The sequence below is a fragment of the Artibeus jamaicensis genome, unplaced genomic scaffold (assembly GCF_021234435.1).
Source record: "Artibeus jamaicensis isolate MK-2021 breed Jamaican fruit bat unplaced genomic scaffold, CSHL_Jam_final contig_477, whole genome shotgun sequence".
Lineage (NCBI taxonomy): Eukaryota > Metazoa > Chordata > Mammalia > Chiroptera > Phyllostomidae > Artibeus > Artibeus jamaicensis.
Genome location: NW_026521854.1, coordinates 7,806,863 through 7,822,613, shown reverse-complemented (window position 1 = coordinate 7,822,613; position 15,751 = coordinate 7,806,863). Strand labels below are relative to the sequence as shown.

Here is a 15,751-nt window from a genome sequence, read left to right as displayed (position 1 = left end):
GCCCCTGGGCGCTCTGGCGTCACGCCCAGGCCTCGCCCCCCCATCAACCCGGAAGCGGGAGCGCGCAGGGGAGCGGCGGGAGCGGCGGGCGCGGCGGGGCGGAGAGGCCCGCGGAGCGGCCTGAGGATTGCCGGGCAGGCGAGCGGGTTGGCCGGGGACCCGGCGCGGGACCGGCGGCGCGCAGCAGCCGAGGCCCAGGTGAGTGCTTATGACCGCGGGTGGGAATTCGATCATCGGCGGGCTGCAGTGTAAGGGGATGGAGCTGAGGGGTAATGGAGGTGTATGAAGGCAGGGGTCGAGGGGCGGGAATGAGCTTGGGGGATCGCGGAGTGGTTACTGGAGACGGCGTGCAACAGAGACGGAGCAAGAGAAAGTTGATGGGATAGGCCTTGTAAGGGAGTTTGCGGGCGGGTGGGGAGGTAGGTCTTGTGGCTTTGAGCAGCTTCTCTGAAGAGGACGTGGCTAAGTGGTAGTTGAGGGGTCGCAGGAAACGGGTCTGGGAGGGGCAAAGGCAAGGAGGCGATGTTGAGAGGCCCAGGCCGGGGGAGAGGGGCAAGGCCGGTGGGGGCGGGACAGCCTGGGTGCGATCAGGGGAAGGGGTGCAGGACAGCCTGGGGGCGTTTGCCCACAGCTGAGTCGCGGAGGAATGGTGCCTGAAGCAGGGCGGCGCCTGGGACTCAGTGAGTGTTCATAAATGCGAGAGGTTCTGAAACCCCTGGTGTGGTGGCCCGCCAGATTGGGAAAGAGAAAATGGGGGATGTCCTTACATCCCCCATTTTGGGGGCAAAAAGAGGGTAGAAGGCATGGCAAGAACTGAGAGCCTGTCCGGGGTGGACCTCAGGAGGAGGGGAAGGGAGGAAGATACTGTAGCAGCCCCATTCAGATGTTGGGATGCAGTTCACAGAGGTTCGGGAGATGGGGGTGGGGGCTGCCTTTCTTGATTCATCTTCCCGATATCACCCCCAGCCACTGGGTGACCCTGGGTGAATCCCAGCGCCCTCTGGGCCGGGATTCCAGAATTCCGGACTGGAAAAGCACACCACTCTCCTGCTAGGACCTGGCTGCCTGGAGCCTGGGGGTCCCAAGGAGCAAGGAAGCAGGCTCAGGGCCCTCCTTGGGACCGGAACTGGGTTTCAGAGGGGAGGGAGTGCACATTCAGGCACTGGAGTGTGCTAGGCTGTCACCACCTCCTCAAAGTTGCATCCTTGGACTTAAATGGGTAAAATGACACAGGAAATCTGTCCTCCGGCAGCTGTGAGCTCAGCCCCAGAGGCAGCCCGTGCACTCTGCCTTCTCTCCTGTGGGCCTGTAAGCCAAGGGGCTTTAAAGGAAAGCCTCTCCTGCACTGTGTCCAAGGTGGTAGTTGATGGAGACATTGTGCCTTCCAGATGGAGGGTCCGAGCTCCTACCCTGCTGAGTTATGTTCTGGTCTAGGAGTCTCTAGGCTCTTAAGGCAATTAGGAGCAGTGGGAGGTGACATGGGCCACTGGAAAGTTGTTCCACCATCTGATGGGCTGGGTTCTGGTGAGGTCCTTGCATGGAGCAGTTTGGATCATCATTAATTTCTCTTCTTTCCTGACTGTGGGGAATCGTCTGGGATCTGCCAGAGGACTGGGGAGCCTGGGTTTATAGCTCATACAGGAAATGAATTTGGATACCTTGACCATAAAGAGGGCCACAGAGAGATAGCCACCCCCTTAACTTCCAGAATGTTCTGGTTCTAATGGAAGGTGGTTCCAGGACACTCAATCAGAGCCACAGTCATGCCTTCTGCAGACATTGAGCATGGGCTTGCCAATAAACAGGACCAGAATCTTCTGGTTGCATGGCCTAGCTGTTTTTCTCCCCCTGGCACCTGAAGCATGGCCAGGTAGGCTCTCTTAGAGGGGCCTGTGTTGAGAATTCTGACCCCCTTCAAGTCTCTTTTATCTGTTTTCACCTGCAAAATTAATGGATTGACCTCAATCAGCATTTTTCAACTTTGAAACCCAACCCTTCTTGATAATCTTGGTGTCTGCAGCACACAGCCCCCCTTGGATTTTATGTAACTCCGCAACTGGTGATCCCCTCCCTGCCGCAGTGATCCCAGTTTTGGTTAGCTTTCCATTCTACAACTTACATCCAAAAATGATTTTTTGCTGCACTTTCATGTTCCAAATGGAAAGTTATGATGCATAATGTGCTTTGCACATCACATCTGTTCCCGAAGCTCTAGCTGCATCCTGTGGTTGGAAATCACTGGGTGAGACCCTCCCTCAGGTTCAGGCCTATGACTCAAAGAAGCACATGGGACGTGGGAATCTCCCCTTTTTGTTTGGCTGTAGGATGCATTCACAGTCCCCGATAGGGGCTTTTTAACTTGCTCCTTCCCTCTCATCTCCTCCAAGTTGTGTGTCTTGGTTGGGCCCAGAGTTCAGTTAAGCAAGAGCTGAATTGTGCTGGGGGCTGGTTCCAGGGGACAGAGATGAATCCTTGTGGCCTGGAGGAGGGACATTCCAGTAGCCCCACCCCCCAACACACTAATAATGGAGTTGAGTTTGTAGTCAGTTCAGCAACAGAGCTGGTGCAAGTGATGGGAACAGAATGAGGAATGACCAGTGCAAGCTTTAGGTTCAAGGGTTCCTGCAGTTTTCCTCAGAAGACATGGCTGGGCTCCAGCCAAGCCTTGAAAGATACAGAGGTGTAAAACCAAGCCCAAAAGGGGGGTTTGCACAAGCAGATCCCTCTGCAGCTCTACCCTTTATTGAGCACCTTCTGTGATAGACACTTTTATACCCAACTCTTAATTCTGCTAACCAGCAACACAGAGATCCTGGTTTCTGTTTTCCCAATATGGAAACTGAGGCTCAGGGAGATGATGGCTTCAGAGAAGTCCCTGGTTCTCTAGAAACTCGAAAGATAACCTCAGATGGGCGAGGAACAAATTCTAGAGCATAGTTACTCAACTGCAGCACTATTCATATTTGGGACTGGGTCATTCTTTGCTGGGAGGTTGGGGGGTGGGCAGTCCCCTGTATTACAGAATGTTGAGTAACATCCCTGACCTCCACCCACCAGATGCCAGTAGCATCCACCCCCCAAGCTGTGATAACCAAAAATGTCTCCAGACATGACTGCATGCCTCTTGGGGGCAGAATCGCCACCAGTATCAACTTCCGCTCTGTAGTAAAATCTGGCTCCTGCCCACCTTTGCCTTAGTGGGTCTTTGGCGTAAGTTGAGCTCCTCGGGAACTGCTGCCAAAAGCAGGAGTTGGGGAAAGAGGCCAGCAACTGAATTCTGCCATCCGGTCAGTTCTTAATCTGGAGTCTCGATAAAAAGGAGGCACCACTGGGAACCGACCAAGGGGGAGTTGGACAACGTGCCTCAGGAATGGACAGCAGAGGAGGGACAGGAGATGAGCGGGGGCTCTCTGCGTTTGCCCAGACAGCAATGCCATTGTCTCGTTCTTCTTTGTCTTACCACTGACCTGGATTTCTGCAGGATCCGTCCTCGCTTGGCACAAATTGTTGCTTTCCTTCTGAGATTAGAGGTATTCGATTCTCTTCTCAAGAGCTCTTTTGGAGGTGGCCCCGGATCAGTGTGGCTTTTGAAGCCCCATTATCTTCTCCTTTTTGCCCTTTTGGCTCAAGATGCCAGTCCATCTTCAAAGCAAAAAAAATATTAGACAGATTATCTAACTTTTGTGCTTTGCGCATGCTTCTCTGCTTGTTCCCCGATGGTGACATGGCAGCTGTAACTCCATAGGAGGGAATGCACATTCTGGGGGCATTCTGATCCTTTGTGGGCACTGTCCCTCCCACCCTCGGTCCCCACCCACCAGCTCTTTGTGCGTCCCCAAGTCCCCAACTAACTGTGCCAGGCAGCCCCTGCTCGGCCTCCCCGCAAAGCGAGACAGGCCCTTCTCTCTGCCCCCCTCCTAGATGGAGGGTGTTGCAGAACAAAGGGCTCTGTCCGAGCACTGCCAGGCCCCTGAAGAGCCAGCCTGCTGCTGGCGACCATGCAAAGCCCATCCCTTCACTTCCCCAAGTTTTCATTTTGGCCCAGAAAGGACCTCAGAGATTGATTAAGCATGTCTCAGAAACACAGGGATGAGTTTGGGTTCTACTCATTTCCTCATCAACACTTTCTGAGCCGGATCCTGATGATAAATAAAGTAGTGATTCAGGCATTTGGCCCATGCGTGAGTCTGAGTGATGAATAAGCTGACCTGGTCTGACTCATTCATTTATATCCCAGCTCTGCCCTGCTGCACAGCGCTGTGTGTTCCAGAAGGGGCATTTCAGTGCTGTCTGCTGGGTGTGCGAGTTTCCTGGGGCTGCCATAAAAAAAAGTGCCCCGGACCAGAGCTTCATCAATAGAAATTGCCTCACAGTTCTGGAAGCCAGAAGTCCAAGATCAGGTCGGCATGTAGGTGGCCGTCTTCTTTCTGTGTCTCGTGACCGTCCTCCCTCTGTGCAGGTTTGGGTCCAGATTTTCTCTTTTAAGGACACCAGTCCTGCTGGGTCATGGTCTACCCTGATGACCTTCTTTTACCTGAATCACCTCTTTAAAGGCTCTGCCTCCAGATACTGTTAAATTCTGAGATCTTGGGGGTTAGGACTTCAACCGAACGAATTGGGGAGGGAGGTTGGAGACACACAATGTAGCCCATAAAGGGTAAGGGGCAAATTTTATTTTTATTTAGTAAAGGGATTTTGGACAAATAGTGGAACCAATAGAGAGTGAGTTTATTTTGTTTCACTTCACTCATTTAAGTAAACATTTTAGGGGTGGTGGTCACATCAACTTTGAGAGCTTCCTGTTAGGAGATTTTCCAGATCTTGCACGTGTCCCTCCTTACACTCAGGGTGACTATGAAGAGGCAAGGACCCTGCTCAGGAAGGCACAGATCTCCTGGGACTCTAATGGGCACCTTAGCACCAGGCCTGGGTGGTTGTGTGTGTGTGTGTGCATGTGTGCTCGCGCACATGCACGTGCCTGCCAGGGGGCCCGGTGGAGGTTTATGATCGGGGCATTCTGGGGTCCCTGTCTTGACTGTTGCCAAACCCACGGCCAGCCTGCAGAATCACCGTTTCCTCTGCCCCTGTGATAGCGTGTGGGTAGGCCAGAAAGGGAGCTCGTTGATTGGCAGGTGAAATCAAAGATGTGGACGGGTCAGAACCCTGGGCCATCAGCCAGTCAGGTGATGGAAGCTGTCATTGGGCCCGAAAGCAGAACTGGGTCCTTGTGGCAGAAACTGGGCAGGGAGTATGTTCGTGGCCAGGAGGAGGAGGCCTTGCCTGTGTGAAGACCATGAGGCCGGGGATCATGGGTGGATGGGAGGGGGCAACTCTAGGCAGAAAGTACCCCACGCTGCTGGGGGGGTGGGCAAAGTCAGGAATGGAAAAAGGGATGGACCTGGGGGTTTTGTGAGGATGATGGGGCTGTGGATGGCTGAAGGGGTCAGGGTCTCGGCAGCGGTGGAAATGTTCCAAAATTGAGTCCAGTGAGGGGTTATTGCAGAAACTGGGATGGGGGCTCTTGGAGGCAACCAGTCGTTTTTGCTGATAAGAGCTCATCTGCTCAGAGCTCAGAAACAGCCAGTGTTATTCAACAGCTACTTTGTTCCAGGTTCCAGACACCAGATTAATAGCTCGGTTGTCATTGTTGCCCAAATTCTGCATTGCAGCCAGTGATGCAGGTGCTGCTCCCCAAGCAGGGCGTCCCGCAGGCCTGTGATGGGGGTTCCATGGGGACATGCTGGGTGGAGGGGGCTTCCTGTGGACCAGAGAGGCTGGCCCATGCTGAGCCACTGGGCTGGCGCAGAAGCACTCCCACCCCCAGCCTCACCTGAAGCCCTTGAGGATCTGAGCTGCCTTAAAAGCAGAGTGGGGCTTCCTCATTCTCCAGGGGCTGCCCTGTGTGGGATCCGTGGCTGCAAACAGGGCCTTTGTGTACTGTCACCGTAGCTCTGCCCACAGGAGGTCCTCAGGGAGGCTTTCCCCCTAAGCACAATGACAGGGACTGTGATTTGGAGAGGGGAGTCCCAAAGGGCCCTCCTCTGCCCATCCAGACTCTTCCCCAGCAGCCTTCCATGTCTTCATGCACCGCCACTCACCCAGAAAAGACCCAGAGCCCAGCCTCCAGTAGAACCTCAAAGCTATGTCATCCCCCATCCTCTGTAACCAGGACCCACCTGTGTCCTGTGGGCCTGGCTCAGCCACCATCCATCCCCCCCCATTCCTGTAGGAGCCACCCAGTGGAGAGCCCCCCATAGTTCACCTGTCACACGCAGCCTAGCTGAGCCCTTCCTAGTGTCATTCATGTCCTGGTGCTCCCTGTCCCCAGCCAGCCAGCCCTCCCCATGAGACTTTCATGAAAAGTTCAACTCCATCCCACATTTGCCAGGCCCTACTGGATAGGATCTGACCTCCTCGACCCTGCCCCCTCCCCCTCCCGCCTCATTCTGCTGGCCACACTGGTCCCCTTGTTCTGAGGCTGCCCTGCCCTCGGCGCTCACCACCCTCACTGGGCCACCATCCCCGAGCACTCGGCCTGTCCGCCCCTTCTCACTGCACAGGCCTCAGCAACTGTTCACTCTAAGTTCTTCCTGCCTCCTGGTCCCAAATGACCACCCTGCCCTGGTCCCTTTTTGTTCTTAGCAAAGCACCTCTGCTATCTGGAGGTGGCTCATTCTCTGCCGGGGCGGGTGGGGGGCAGCTCATTCTGTGCCCTATATGGTGTTGAGCAGTATTCCTGGCCTCTACCCACCAGATGCCAGTAGCGCCTCCCTCCCCACTATGATGAGAACCAAAAATGTCTCCAACCATCTCCTAGTGTCCGCTGGAGTGGCTCCGAGTGTGACACTCTATTGCACCATGGTTAGAAATGCTTCTGCTTGTGGGTTGGTTTGTGGTCTCGTTTCTCAAAGGCCAAGACACCTTGACATTCTCACTCTCTCCTGTGCCCAACCAGCCTGGCCAAGGTTAGGGACTGGGGAAACCTTTGTTGCCAGGACAGGTTAAAGGATGCAGCCACAAACCCCTGGGAGAAGGATGGGTCTTGAGGGCCGCTGCACAAGCCTGGGGGAGGGGCTTTCTCCAGGGTCAGGCCTGTTGGGCCAGACTAGAAGGCCTGAGGGGCATATCTTTGGGAAGAAAGGGGGCACACTTAGGCAGCAGTCATGAGAGGGTGTGTATGCTTGGAGCATCCAGTGCCCTCTGCACTGGGCACCTGGATTTGTGTCCCAGGGCTGCTGTAAACTGGTACCACAAACCAAGTGGCTTAGACAATAGAAATTCATTCTCATGCTGCGCTGGAGACCACAAGTCCAAAATCAAAACATTAGCAGGGCCACGACTCCCTCCAAAGCCTCCAGGGGGACCCTTCCTCTCCTTTTCCAGCTTTGGGGCTCCGGGCATTCCCATAGCTGTGGCCGCATCACCTCAGTCTAAATAAACCCTACCTTGTCCTCCAGCTCTGAGAGGCCTTGACTGAGAAACATGCTTGTTTTGCAGCTGTTTCTCAGAGCACCCATCTTCCCAATAACTTCGTGTGATTGTTTCTTCCTGAAAAACCCAGTGGGCTCAAGGGCACATGCATGGGAACGTGGAAACATGCTGTGTTCTGAGTGGCGCCTCTTCCTTTCAGCTTGAGAATGATTTCATCTGATAAACATGTGGCTGCAAATTATGGCCTTATATAAACGAAGTGGCTACGCTACACTTTCTGGAGGCCCCGTCCGCCTTATTTTCCAGTAAATTCCAAATTGCTCACCAAACCTATAGGCAGAATTTTGCTTTTTCATGCATAAGGCCTCGGCCAGGCCTTGAGAGGGGCTCATTCACATTCGTCTGCTCACCCAGCCCCAGAGCTGAATTTGTGGTGGCCTCCCCCTCGTCAGTGCATCTCCTTTCTCTAAGAGCATGAGGGAGAGGCCCTGAATTCAGGTTCATGTCTTCTCGCGAGTTCAGAAAGTATACAGTGTGGCATTCGCAAAGTCTTAATTTTTCACAATTCAGGTTTTACAGTGGTGATTTTTTATTGCAGCAAAATGCACATAACATAAAATTCACCACAATTAGTAATATTTACCACATCCACAATGTTGTGTAACTGTCACCTGTATCTGGTTCCAAGACATTTTCATCACCCCTTAAGGTAACCCCATCTCCATCAGCAGTCACTCTCACCTCCCCTCCCCCAGCCCCTGACAACCACTGACCTGCTTTCTGACTGTCTGTATTTGCCCGTTCTGGCTATTTCATATCAGTGGGATCACACACTCTGTGGCCTTTTGCATTTGGCCTCTTTCACTCAGAGGGTTTTCAGAGTTCATCCATATTGCGTGTGTCAGCACTTCATTCCTTGTTTATGGCTGAGTAATATTCCACTGTGTAGATGGACAACCTTTTGTTTATCCTTCATCCTTTGGTGTGCATTTCATTTCCACCTTTTGGTCTCTCAGCAGGAGTTTTATAATCTGTCAGCTTGGCTTCCAATTTGGTGACAAAGGTGTAGTTCTCCCCTGAGTCCTGGGGATACAGACCCGGTCGGTGTGGGATGTGTTTTGCTTCTGTTCACATTGTATACGCTTCTATGAGCATTAATTGGAGGGTAGGTTGGGCATTTTAACATCAGGACATTTGGTGAGATGGTTTGGATGCAGGACGGACACACGGGTGTTTAGGATCTCCTGCCCCTGCCACACGCTGCACCCAAGCTGCGTCTCCCCACTGCCCGCCTCCAGCCCCAGAACCTGGCGCCCTCAGTTCCTTAGCCCCAGACCTGCTTCCTTTCATTCCAGCGCAGCTGGGGGGTTCCCAGGGCACAGGTTTCACATCCACTTGTGACAAGAACCTTAAGCCGCGGTGTGACTGAGTTCCAGGTCTCAGACTCTGTTAAGACTCGATGAGGAAGGCGTGCTTGGAAGCCAAAGAAAATGGTCGAGCTGCTCCAAGGGAAGTGCCATTGTCGCGTAACAGTTATTTATGAATGAATCATCACAGCCCTGCAGCCGCGATCATCAGAACAGCGTGGCTCCGTGCAGGAATCGGCAGCCCAGAGGCAGACCCTCATATGTCAGATAATATAATATGCGATATTTACTAAACAGAGGGGGCTCCCGCGTCAGGGGAAGGATTCTTTAACACAAGACATTAAAACAGTTGCTTCACTCTTTGGAGAAATCATCTGGAACCCCATTTAACCTCCTATACTATACCGGGCTGATTAGTGTCCCCCAAATTTATGTCCACCCAGAACCTCAGAATGTGCCTTTGATTGGAAATAAGGTCTTTGCAGATATAATTAAAGATATCACGATGAACTCAGAATGAATACAGTAGTTCATCATATCTTTAATTGGTGTCTTTATAAGAGGCAAAGAGCCTGGCTGGTATAGCTCAGTGGATTGAACACGGGCCTGTGAACCAGAGGATTGCAGTTCCATTCCCAGTCAGGGTACGTGTCTGGGTTGCAGGCCAGTTCCCAGCAGGGGATGCACAAGAGGCAGCTGTACATTGATGTTTCTCTCTTCTTCTCCTTCCCTTCTCCTCTAAAGATAAATAAATAAAATCTTTAAAAAAAAAAAAAAAGAGGCAAAGACACAGAGAAGTACACTCTGTGACGATGGAGAAAGAGGTGGGAGGGAAGCATCTGCGAGCCGAGCAGCCCCAGGGGTGGCGGCAGCCGGGGGCTGGGAGAAGGGCCTGGGATGGATTCTCCCTCAGCGCCTCCAGCAGGAGCCAGCCCCGCTCACATCTTGATTTTGGACTTTTCCAGAATTGTGAGAAAGTTAATTTCTGTTGTTTTAAGCCACCTGGCTTGTAGCATTTTGTTATATCAGCTCTAGGACACTCATACACCTTCTGAAATAATTTCCAGATAGAAAGAGGCTTAAATGTAAAGGATAAATCTGGGGAGGAAAAGTATAGTTCCATATTATTCAGATCTGGGAGAGGAGTGAGCATTAGACATTTAAAAAAAAATGACCCCCAGATCTGATTGCCTGGAAAAGGTACCATTTGTCTCCAAAACATGCCATGTGCAAAAGTTAACAGATATGAATTAGTTTCATCGAACATGGCAATGAATTAATAACCTTCCTATACAAAGAGTTCCTCCAAAGTGATAGTCATGCTTCAGTGGGAAAAAATGGGCAACAGACATAACCAACTTACAGAAACAAAAAGCTGTTCAGTAGACGTAGTTTCTTAAAAATCCAGCCTGACAGTTGAAGACATGTAAGTAATAAGACGCTCCTTTGCGCACAGTGAGAATCTGATCCACGGTGTGTTACAGGTATAACGAGGCCACCTATGGAATGAGGGATTGCTGGGCCTGAGGGTCCATCCTGAGATTTTGTACCAGAGGCATTGTTGCCTGGGATCTGGCAGAGGGGTTTGAGGGACATTCCAACCTGAGGTCAAGGATGGCACCACAAGGAGGCCATCTGAGATTTGGGTGAGAGAAGCGGCAGGCAGGGTCTGGGGGTAGGCGAATGGGTGGCCAGCCAACTGGTGAACCTCATGCCTTCCCATGGGTCAGGGGGCTCTGGGCTGCTTCTGCATGGTTGGGCTGGAGAAACCTTGCAAGGTCAGGCCTATGAGCCCGGCCTTGAGCTGGGTGGGGAGTGGCCGCAGTGTGCTAGTCAGCCAGTGGTGACAGAAGGGTGGCTATGCTGTGTGGGGCCTGCCAACCTGGGGCCAATGAGAAGAGGCAACAGTTCTGGCGACATGGTGATAGCAGACAGGATGTGGTCAGTGGGAGGAGCAGGGAACTAGACTTTGGGATGTTCCAGGCAGGGCAGAGAGGTGACTGTGGTGGGCTGGAGGTGGGGCAGATGTCCTTGGGCATGAGCACAGTCCCTGAGGGGCCGCAGTGCAGTCAATGTCCTGCCCCTGGACCAGAGCCTGGGGGCTGGGCAGGAGGGGTCCCTGCACAATGCAGAGCAAGTGAGCAGGACCGGGAGAGGTTGCTGGCAGCAGGCGTGACTAGTGGGAGTTTGGCAGCATCTTCTGGGGGAAGGGAGCAGGGGTTTCCATGGCTTGGAGCTGGGCGCAGTGGGCTGAGGGGCAGGTGGGAATGGGAAAGGCTGGATTCAGGCTGCATGGAAGCCAGGAAGTGGCAGGGCTCTACCCTGGGCTGGAGAAGGATTTATTAGTGTCTCTGGCTTTAAGGCACATGAGCTATTAACAGGAGGGTCCTCCCCCTACAAACCCTTGAGAAAGTGGGGAAAGGGGGCTCTTCTGGGGAGGAGAGTAAGGGCCCCTGGGGAGAAGGTGTGGGTAAGGCCGGGCTGAGCAGGGAAGGGCCACACAGGTCTGGCAGAGGAGCTTTCCAGGATGCAGTCCTGGTAGCCCAGCTGGGCTCTGGTGTTGGCTGGAGGGGCAGCTGTAGCAGGACTATCAGGTGGGCCTTTGGTGGACAAGGGCCACAGCTGGTTGGAGCCCCACCAGTTGTCTTTGGCCTTCCCCTCTGGGCAGGCCTGGCTGTCAGCAGCCCTCTTGAGCAAGCCTTATCTACTTCCTCCTGGCCAGGGGTGAGGCGTGCATCAACTGGTCCTGTAATGGCACCCCCAGTCGCTGAGCATAGGGTCTCCTGCTGTCCCCACCAAGGGACCCAGAGCTACAAATGGCCCCTACCGGCCTCTGTTCACCGTGGAGCTTCAAAATTGCCTGGTGATGAGCTTTCCCTGGCAGATGTGGGGCAGCACTCAGCCTGTCCAGTCTCTGGCCAGACTCTCATTGGGGCATGTGGTGGAGGCTGCAGGAGCTGGACCATGTCACTCAGCTCTGATGACTTTTTGCTTAGGCTGGTGTCTGCTGGGAGGACGAAGCAGGCTCATTTGTGTGACCTTTCCACTGCCTGCTTATAGGGAGCTTGGGCGTGAGACAGTCCACAGCCCCCAGCCTGCAGGCCGGATTGGCCTCCGGAAGATATGGTGCGTATCAGCTATGTCTCCGCAGGTGCAAGTCACAGAGGGATTGTCTCTGCCTGAAGCCCTGAATGTTGTGCACACATGTGCCCATGTTTGTGTGCTTGCATGTGTGTTCTCTGTGTTCATGAGTGGGTGTGTCCACGTGAAAGCGCACACGTGTGTATGCCTGTTTGCATGTGCTTGTATGTGTGCACAAGTGTGAGTATATTCACATGCGAGTATGTTCATACGTGTGCATCTTCGTGGTTTATACTCCCTCACAGTTGTTTGCATATTAGTTTCCCCTATCGAACCAGACCTTTGAGCCAAGGTCTGGTTCATCTTTGCAACCTCAGCCACGCTCGGGTGGCACACAGCAATCCCGCACCCGACCCCCACGCATTTATGCCTCTTGCTCCAGGACACGCACGTTATTCACGGTTGCCAACATTGGCCTCGTTTTCTTTCTCCTGTAATGTCTTCGGGAACAATGCATTTTTTTAAAATAAACTTTTTTGTTGGAGTTATAATAGATTTACAAAATAGTTGTAAAGACAGTACAGAGGGTTCCCTGTGTCCCTCGCCCACCTTCCCCTATGGTGACCCTCTCACATTATGAGGCACATGAGTTTGTACAGTTAAGAAATTGACATTGGTACACTGCCATTGGCCACCTCCTGACCTTATCTGATGTCACCGGTTCTTCTGCGCGTGTTCTCTCCACTGTCAAGGAACCCACTGAACTTAGTCATTGTGTCCCCTCTGTCTTTCCCTGCTGTCCATAACCTTGGCAGTCTTAGGAGGACTGGCTGGACGTCTCTCGGATGTTTTCCACAGGAGGCTAGGGTCGTGGGTTCTAGAAGCAAATGTACTCTGAGCACTTTCCCGGAGTGAGTTTTGTGGGGGCTGTCCCTGACATCGTCCTCCTCATTGGAGTTTGGGGTACATTCTTGTTTCGGAGTCCCTGAGTTTCAGGGCAGGTTCATTCTTGTTAGTCCCCCTGTACCTTTTGCTGCCCCTGGTATATTGTGGGGGCATAACCAAGGCCTGCGGAGCCAAGTCTTCAGGAGCTGGCAGGAGAGCTTGTCCAAGAGGAGACGCCAGGAAGGACATGGGCTGGGAAAGGCTTAGCATGGCCATGACCATGGGACTTGCAGGTGGAGAGGCTAACCTTGGGTGGGGAGGACTGAGAGAGAGTAAACTCCAGGGGGAGAGTTTGATCTTAAGGAGCAAGAGGTCTGGTGCTGTCACTCTGCAAGAGCCGCAGAGGTCACTCTTCCCACCCTTTGGTTTTTCAGGAAAGCCCTCTCAGGGGCAGGGTATTCGGGCCTCAGGTCCGGGGCTGTTCACCTGGGGTGGGTGTCCATATTCCCTACCGCAACCAACCCGCCACTCTGACCATGCCGCTGTCTCCCCTTTCAGCTCCAGGACACGCGCCCCGAGCCCGGGAGGCATGCTGAAGCCAGGCAGCTGGCAGGATGAGTGTGAACGAGGCAGGCAGCTCCGGCTGCCGGAGGGAGGCGGCCTACCACCTGCACATCTACCCACAGCTGGCCACCAGCGAGAGCCAGGCCTCGTGCCGTGTGACGGCCACCAAGGACAGCACCACGTCCGATGTCATTCAGGATGCTATCACCATCCTGCAGCTGGACGGAACCAAGCGCTATGTGCTAGTGGAGGTCAAGGAGACAGGCGGAGAGGAGTGGGTGCTGGACGCCAACGACTCGCCTGTGCACCGCGTGCTGCTGTGGCCCCGACGGGCACAGGACGAGCATCCGCAGGAGGACGGTTATTACTTCCTGCTGCAGGAGCGTGACTCAGATGGGGCCATCAAGTACAAGCACATGCAGCTGGTGGCCCAGGCCACTGACACCCGGCGCCTAGTGGAGCGCGGCCTCCTGCCTCGGCAGCAGGCGGACTTTGACGACCTGTGCAACCTCCCTGAGCTGACCGAGGCCAACCTCCTGAAGAACCTCAAGCACCGCTTCCTACTGCAGAAGATCTACACGTATGCGGGGAGCATCCTTGTGGCTGTCAACCCCTTCAAGTTCCTCCCCATCTACAACCCCAAGTACGTGAAGATGTACGAGAACCACCAGCTGGGCAAGCTAGAGCCGCACGTGTTCGCACTGGCCGACGTGGCCTACTATGCCATGCTTCGGAAACGCGTCAACCAGTGCATTGTGATCTCGGGTGAGAGCGGCTCAGGCAAGACACAGACCACCAACTTCCTGATCCACTGCCTCACTGCCCTGAGTCAGAAGGGCTACGCCAGTGGTGTGGAGAGAACCATCCTGGGTGCCGGCCCCGTGCTAGAGGTGAGCAGGGCAGTCGTCTAAAGGGGCCCTCTGCCTTCACGTCTGGGTTTTATTAGTGCGGGAAGATAGTCTGTTACACTCATGACTCCCTAGAAACAGGAGCTTCGCTAGAAGCAGAAGGCTCAGCACGCCGTGCAGGGCCACGTGGGGCGGCAGCAGGGCTGGAGCAGGAGGAGAGGGGGGGAAACCTTGGGCCAGGGTCCCTGTTGCAGTTTTCATGGGAAGTGATGGGCGAGGCAGGGTCCGCATTGGCTGGTTTGAGTCATTTTGGGGCCCTTGGGTGTAGGGGCTGTCTGGGTTGTCGGTACCAGCCCTGGGGTGATCAGGGCAGGTGGATAGTGACCCTTAGTGTGAAAGCTGGATAACAAGGCGTGGGGGCTGGGGCTCTGGCTGGATCTGTCAGCGTGCGGAAGGTGTGTTCACGGGAAGTCCTTTGCCGTCTCTAGGAATTGGCTAACCCTGGGAGGGGCAGGCCCTCCAGGGTCAACCAGGCCCCAGATGTCAAAGCATCAGAACATAGGGAACAAAAAGGCCTGATTAATACACTGATATCATCTGGGAGGTGGCCGTCTGTAGTCCAGGTCCCAAGAAGAAAAGGATGGCATATCCTCACTGAGCCGCTCACGATGGGGCAGTCCAGTGGGGCTGTGGCGTGGAAGAAAGGCAGACAGGCTGAGTGCGGGCCTGGGGGCTGGGGGACAGTGAAGCGAGGGCGGGGCCCCCGGCAGCACCGCGCAGTCGGTGGGGGAAGAAGCACCTTTCACCCCCCGTCCAGCATCCCAGGGCCAAACCCCGGAAGCCATGGGTGTGTTGCTGTGGGCGAGCCTTCTGGATGCGGGGCAGCAGACGTGACCACACACTGGTCCTCATGCTCAGGCTGCTGAGACAGGAGTCGCCTACATTTCAGAACACAGCCTGACCGTTGTCACCTTGTGAGGGCCAGGCCGTGTGTGGGCCCAGAGGTCTGCACTCCTAGACTTGGCAGCTAGGACTCTTTCTTTCTTAAATAAGATTTTGTTGTAAGTAATTATATATAAGTACTTTTAATCATAAATATTTAATTTTATTCAATATAATATAAATTATTGTATTTCTCAGAGCAGTTTCGGGTTCAGAGCAATATTGAGCTGATGGTACAGAGTCCCCACATACCGCCTCGTTCCCATACTGTCCCCTGTCGTTCATGTGTTACCTTTCTTACAGTCGTCAAGCCAGCGTCAACACCTTATTACTAACTCAGCTCCACAGTGTGCTTTGGGGTTCACTCTATGTTGTACATTCTGTGGGTCTGGACAAATGTACACCGATGGGTATCACACAGAGTGGTTCCCTGCCCTAAAACTCGCCCAAGCTCCGTCTGTTCATCCATCTCTCCCAAATCCTGGCAGCCACTGATTTTTTCAGTGTCTCCATCGTTTTGCTTTTCCGGATTAGTTTCTTTCACTCAGCAATACGCATCCTCCATGTCTTCTCCTGGCTTGAGACCTCATTTGCCAGTTAACACCTCATTACCCGGATGTGCCACAGCCTGTC

At 53.7% G+C, this 15,751-nt stretch overlaps 1 protein-coding gene across 12 annotated transcripts in view; it reads left to right on the top strand.

Moving 5' to 3' along the window:
* Nucleotides 1-82: 82 nt before the first annotated feature.
* The window catches only part of MYO9B (myosin IXB), an 82,006-nt gene continuing 66,337 nt past the window's right edge, over nucleotides 83-15,751 (top strand). For all 12 annotated transcript variants that reach the window (XM_037141954.2, XM_053668068.1, XM_037141949.2 and 9 more), the window contains exons 1-2: nucleotides 83-198; nucleotides 13,323-14,218. In XM_037141954.2, coding sequence (XP_036997849.2) covers nucleotides 13,379-14,218 — 840 coding nt within the window. In that variant the 5' untranslated portion in view covers nucleotides 83-198; nucleotides 13,323-13,378. The remainder of the gene's footprint in view (nucleotides 199-13,322; nucleotides 14,219-15,751) is intronic.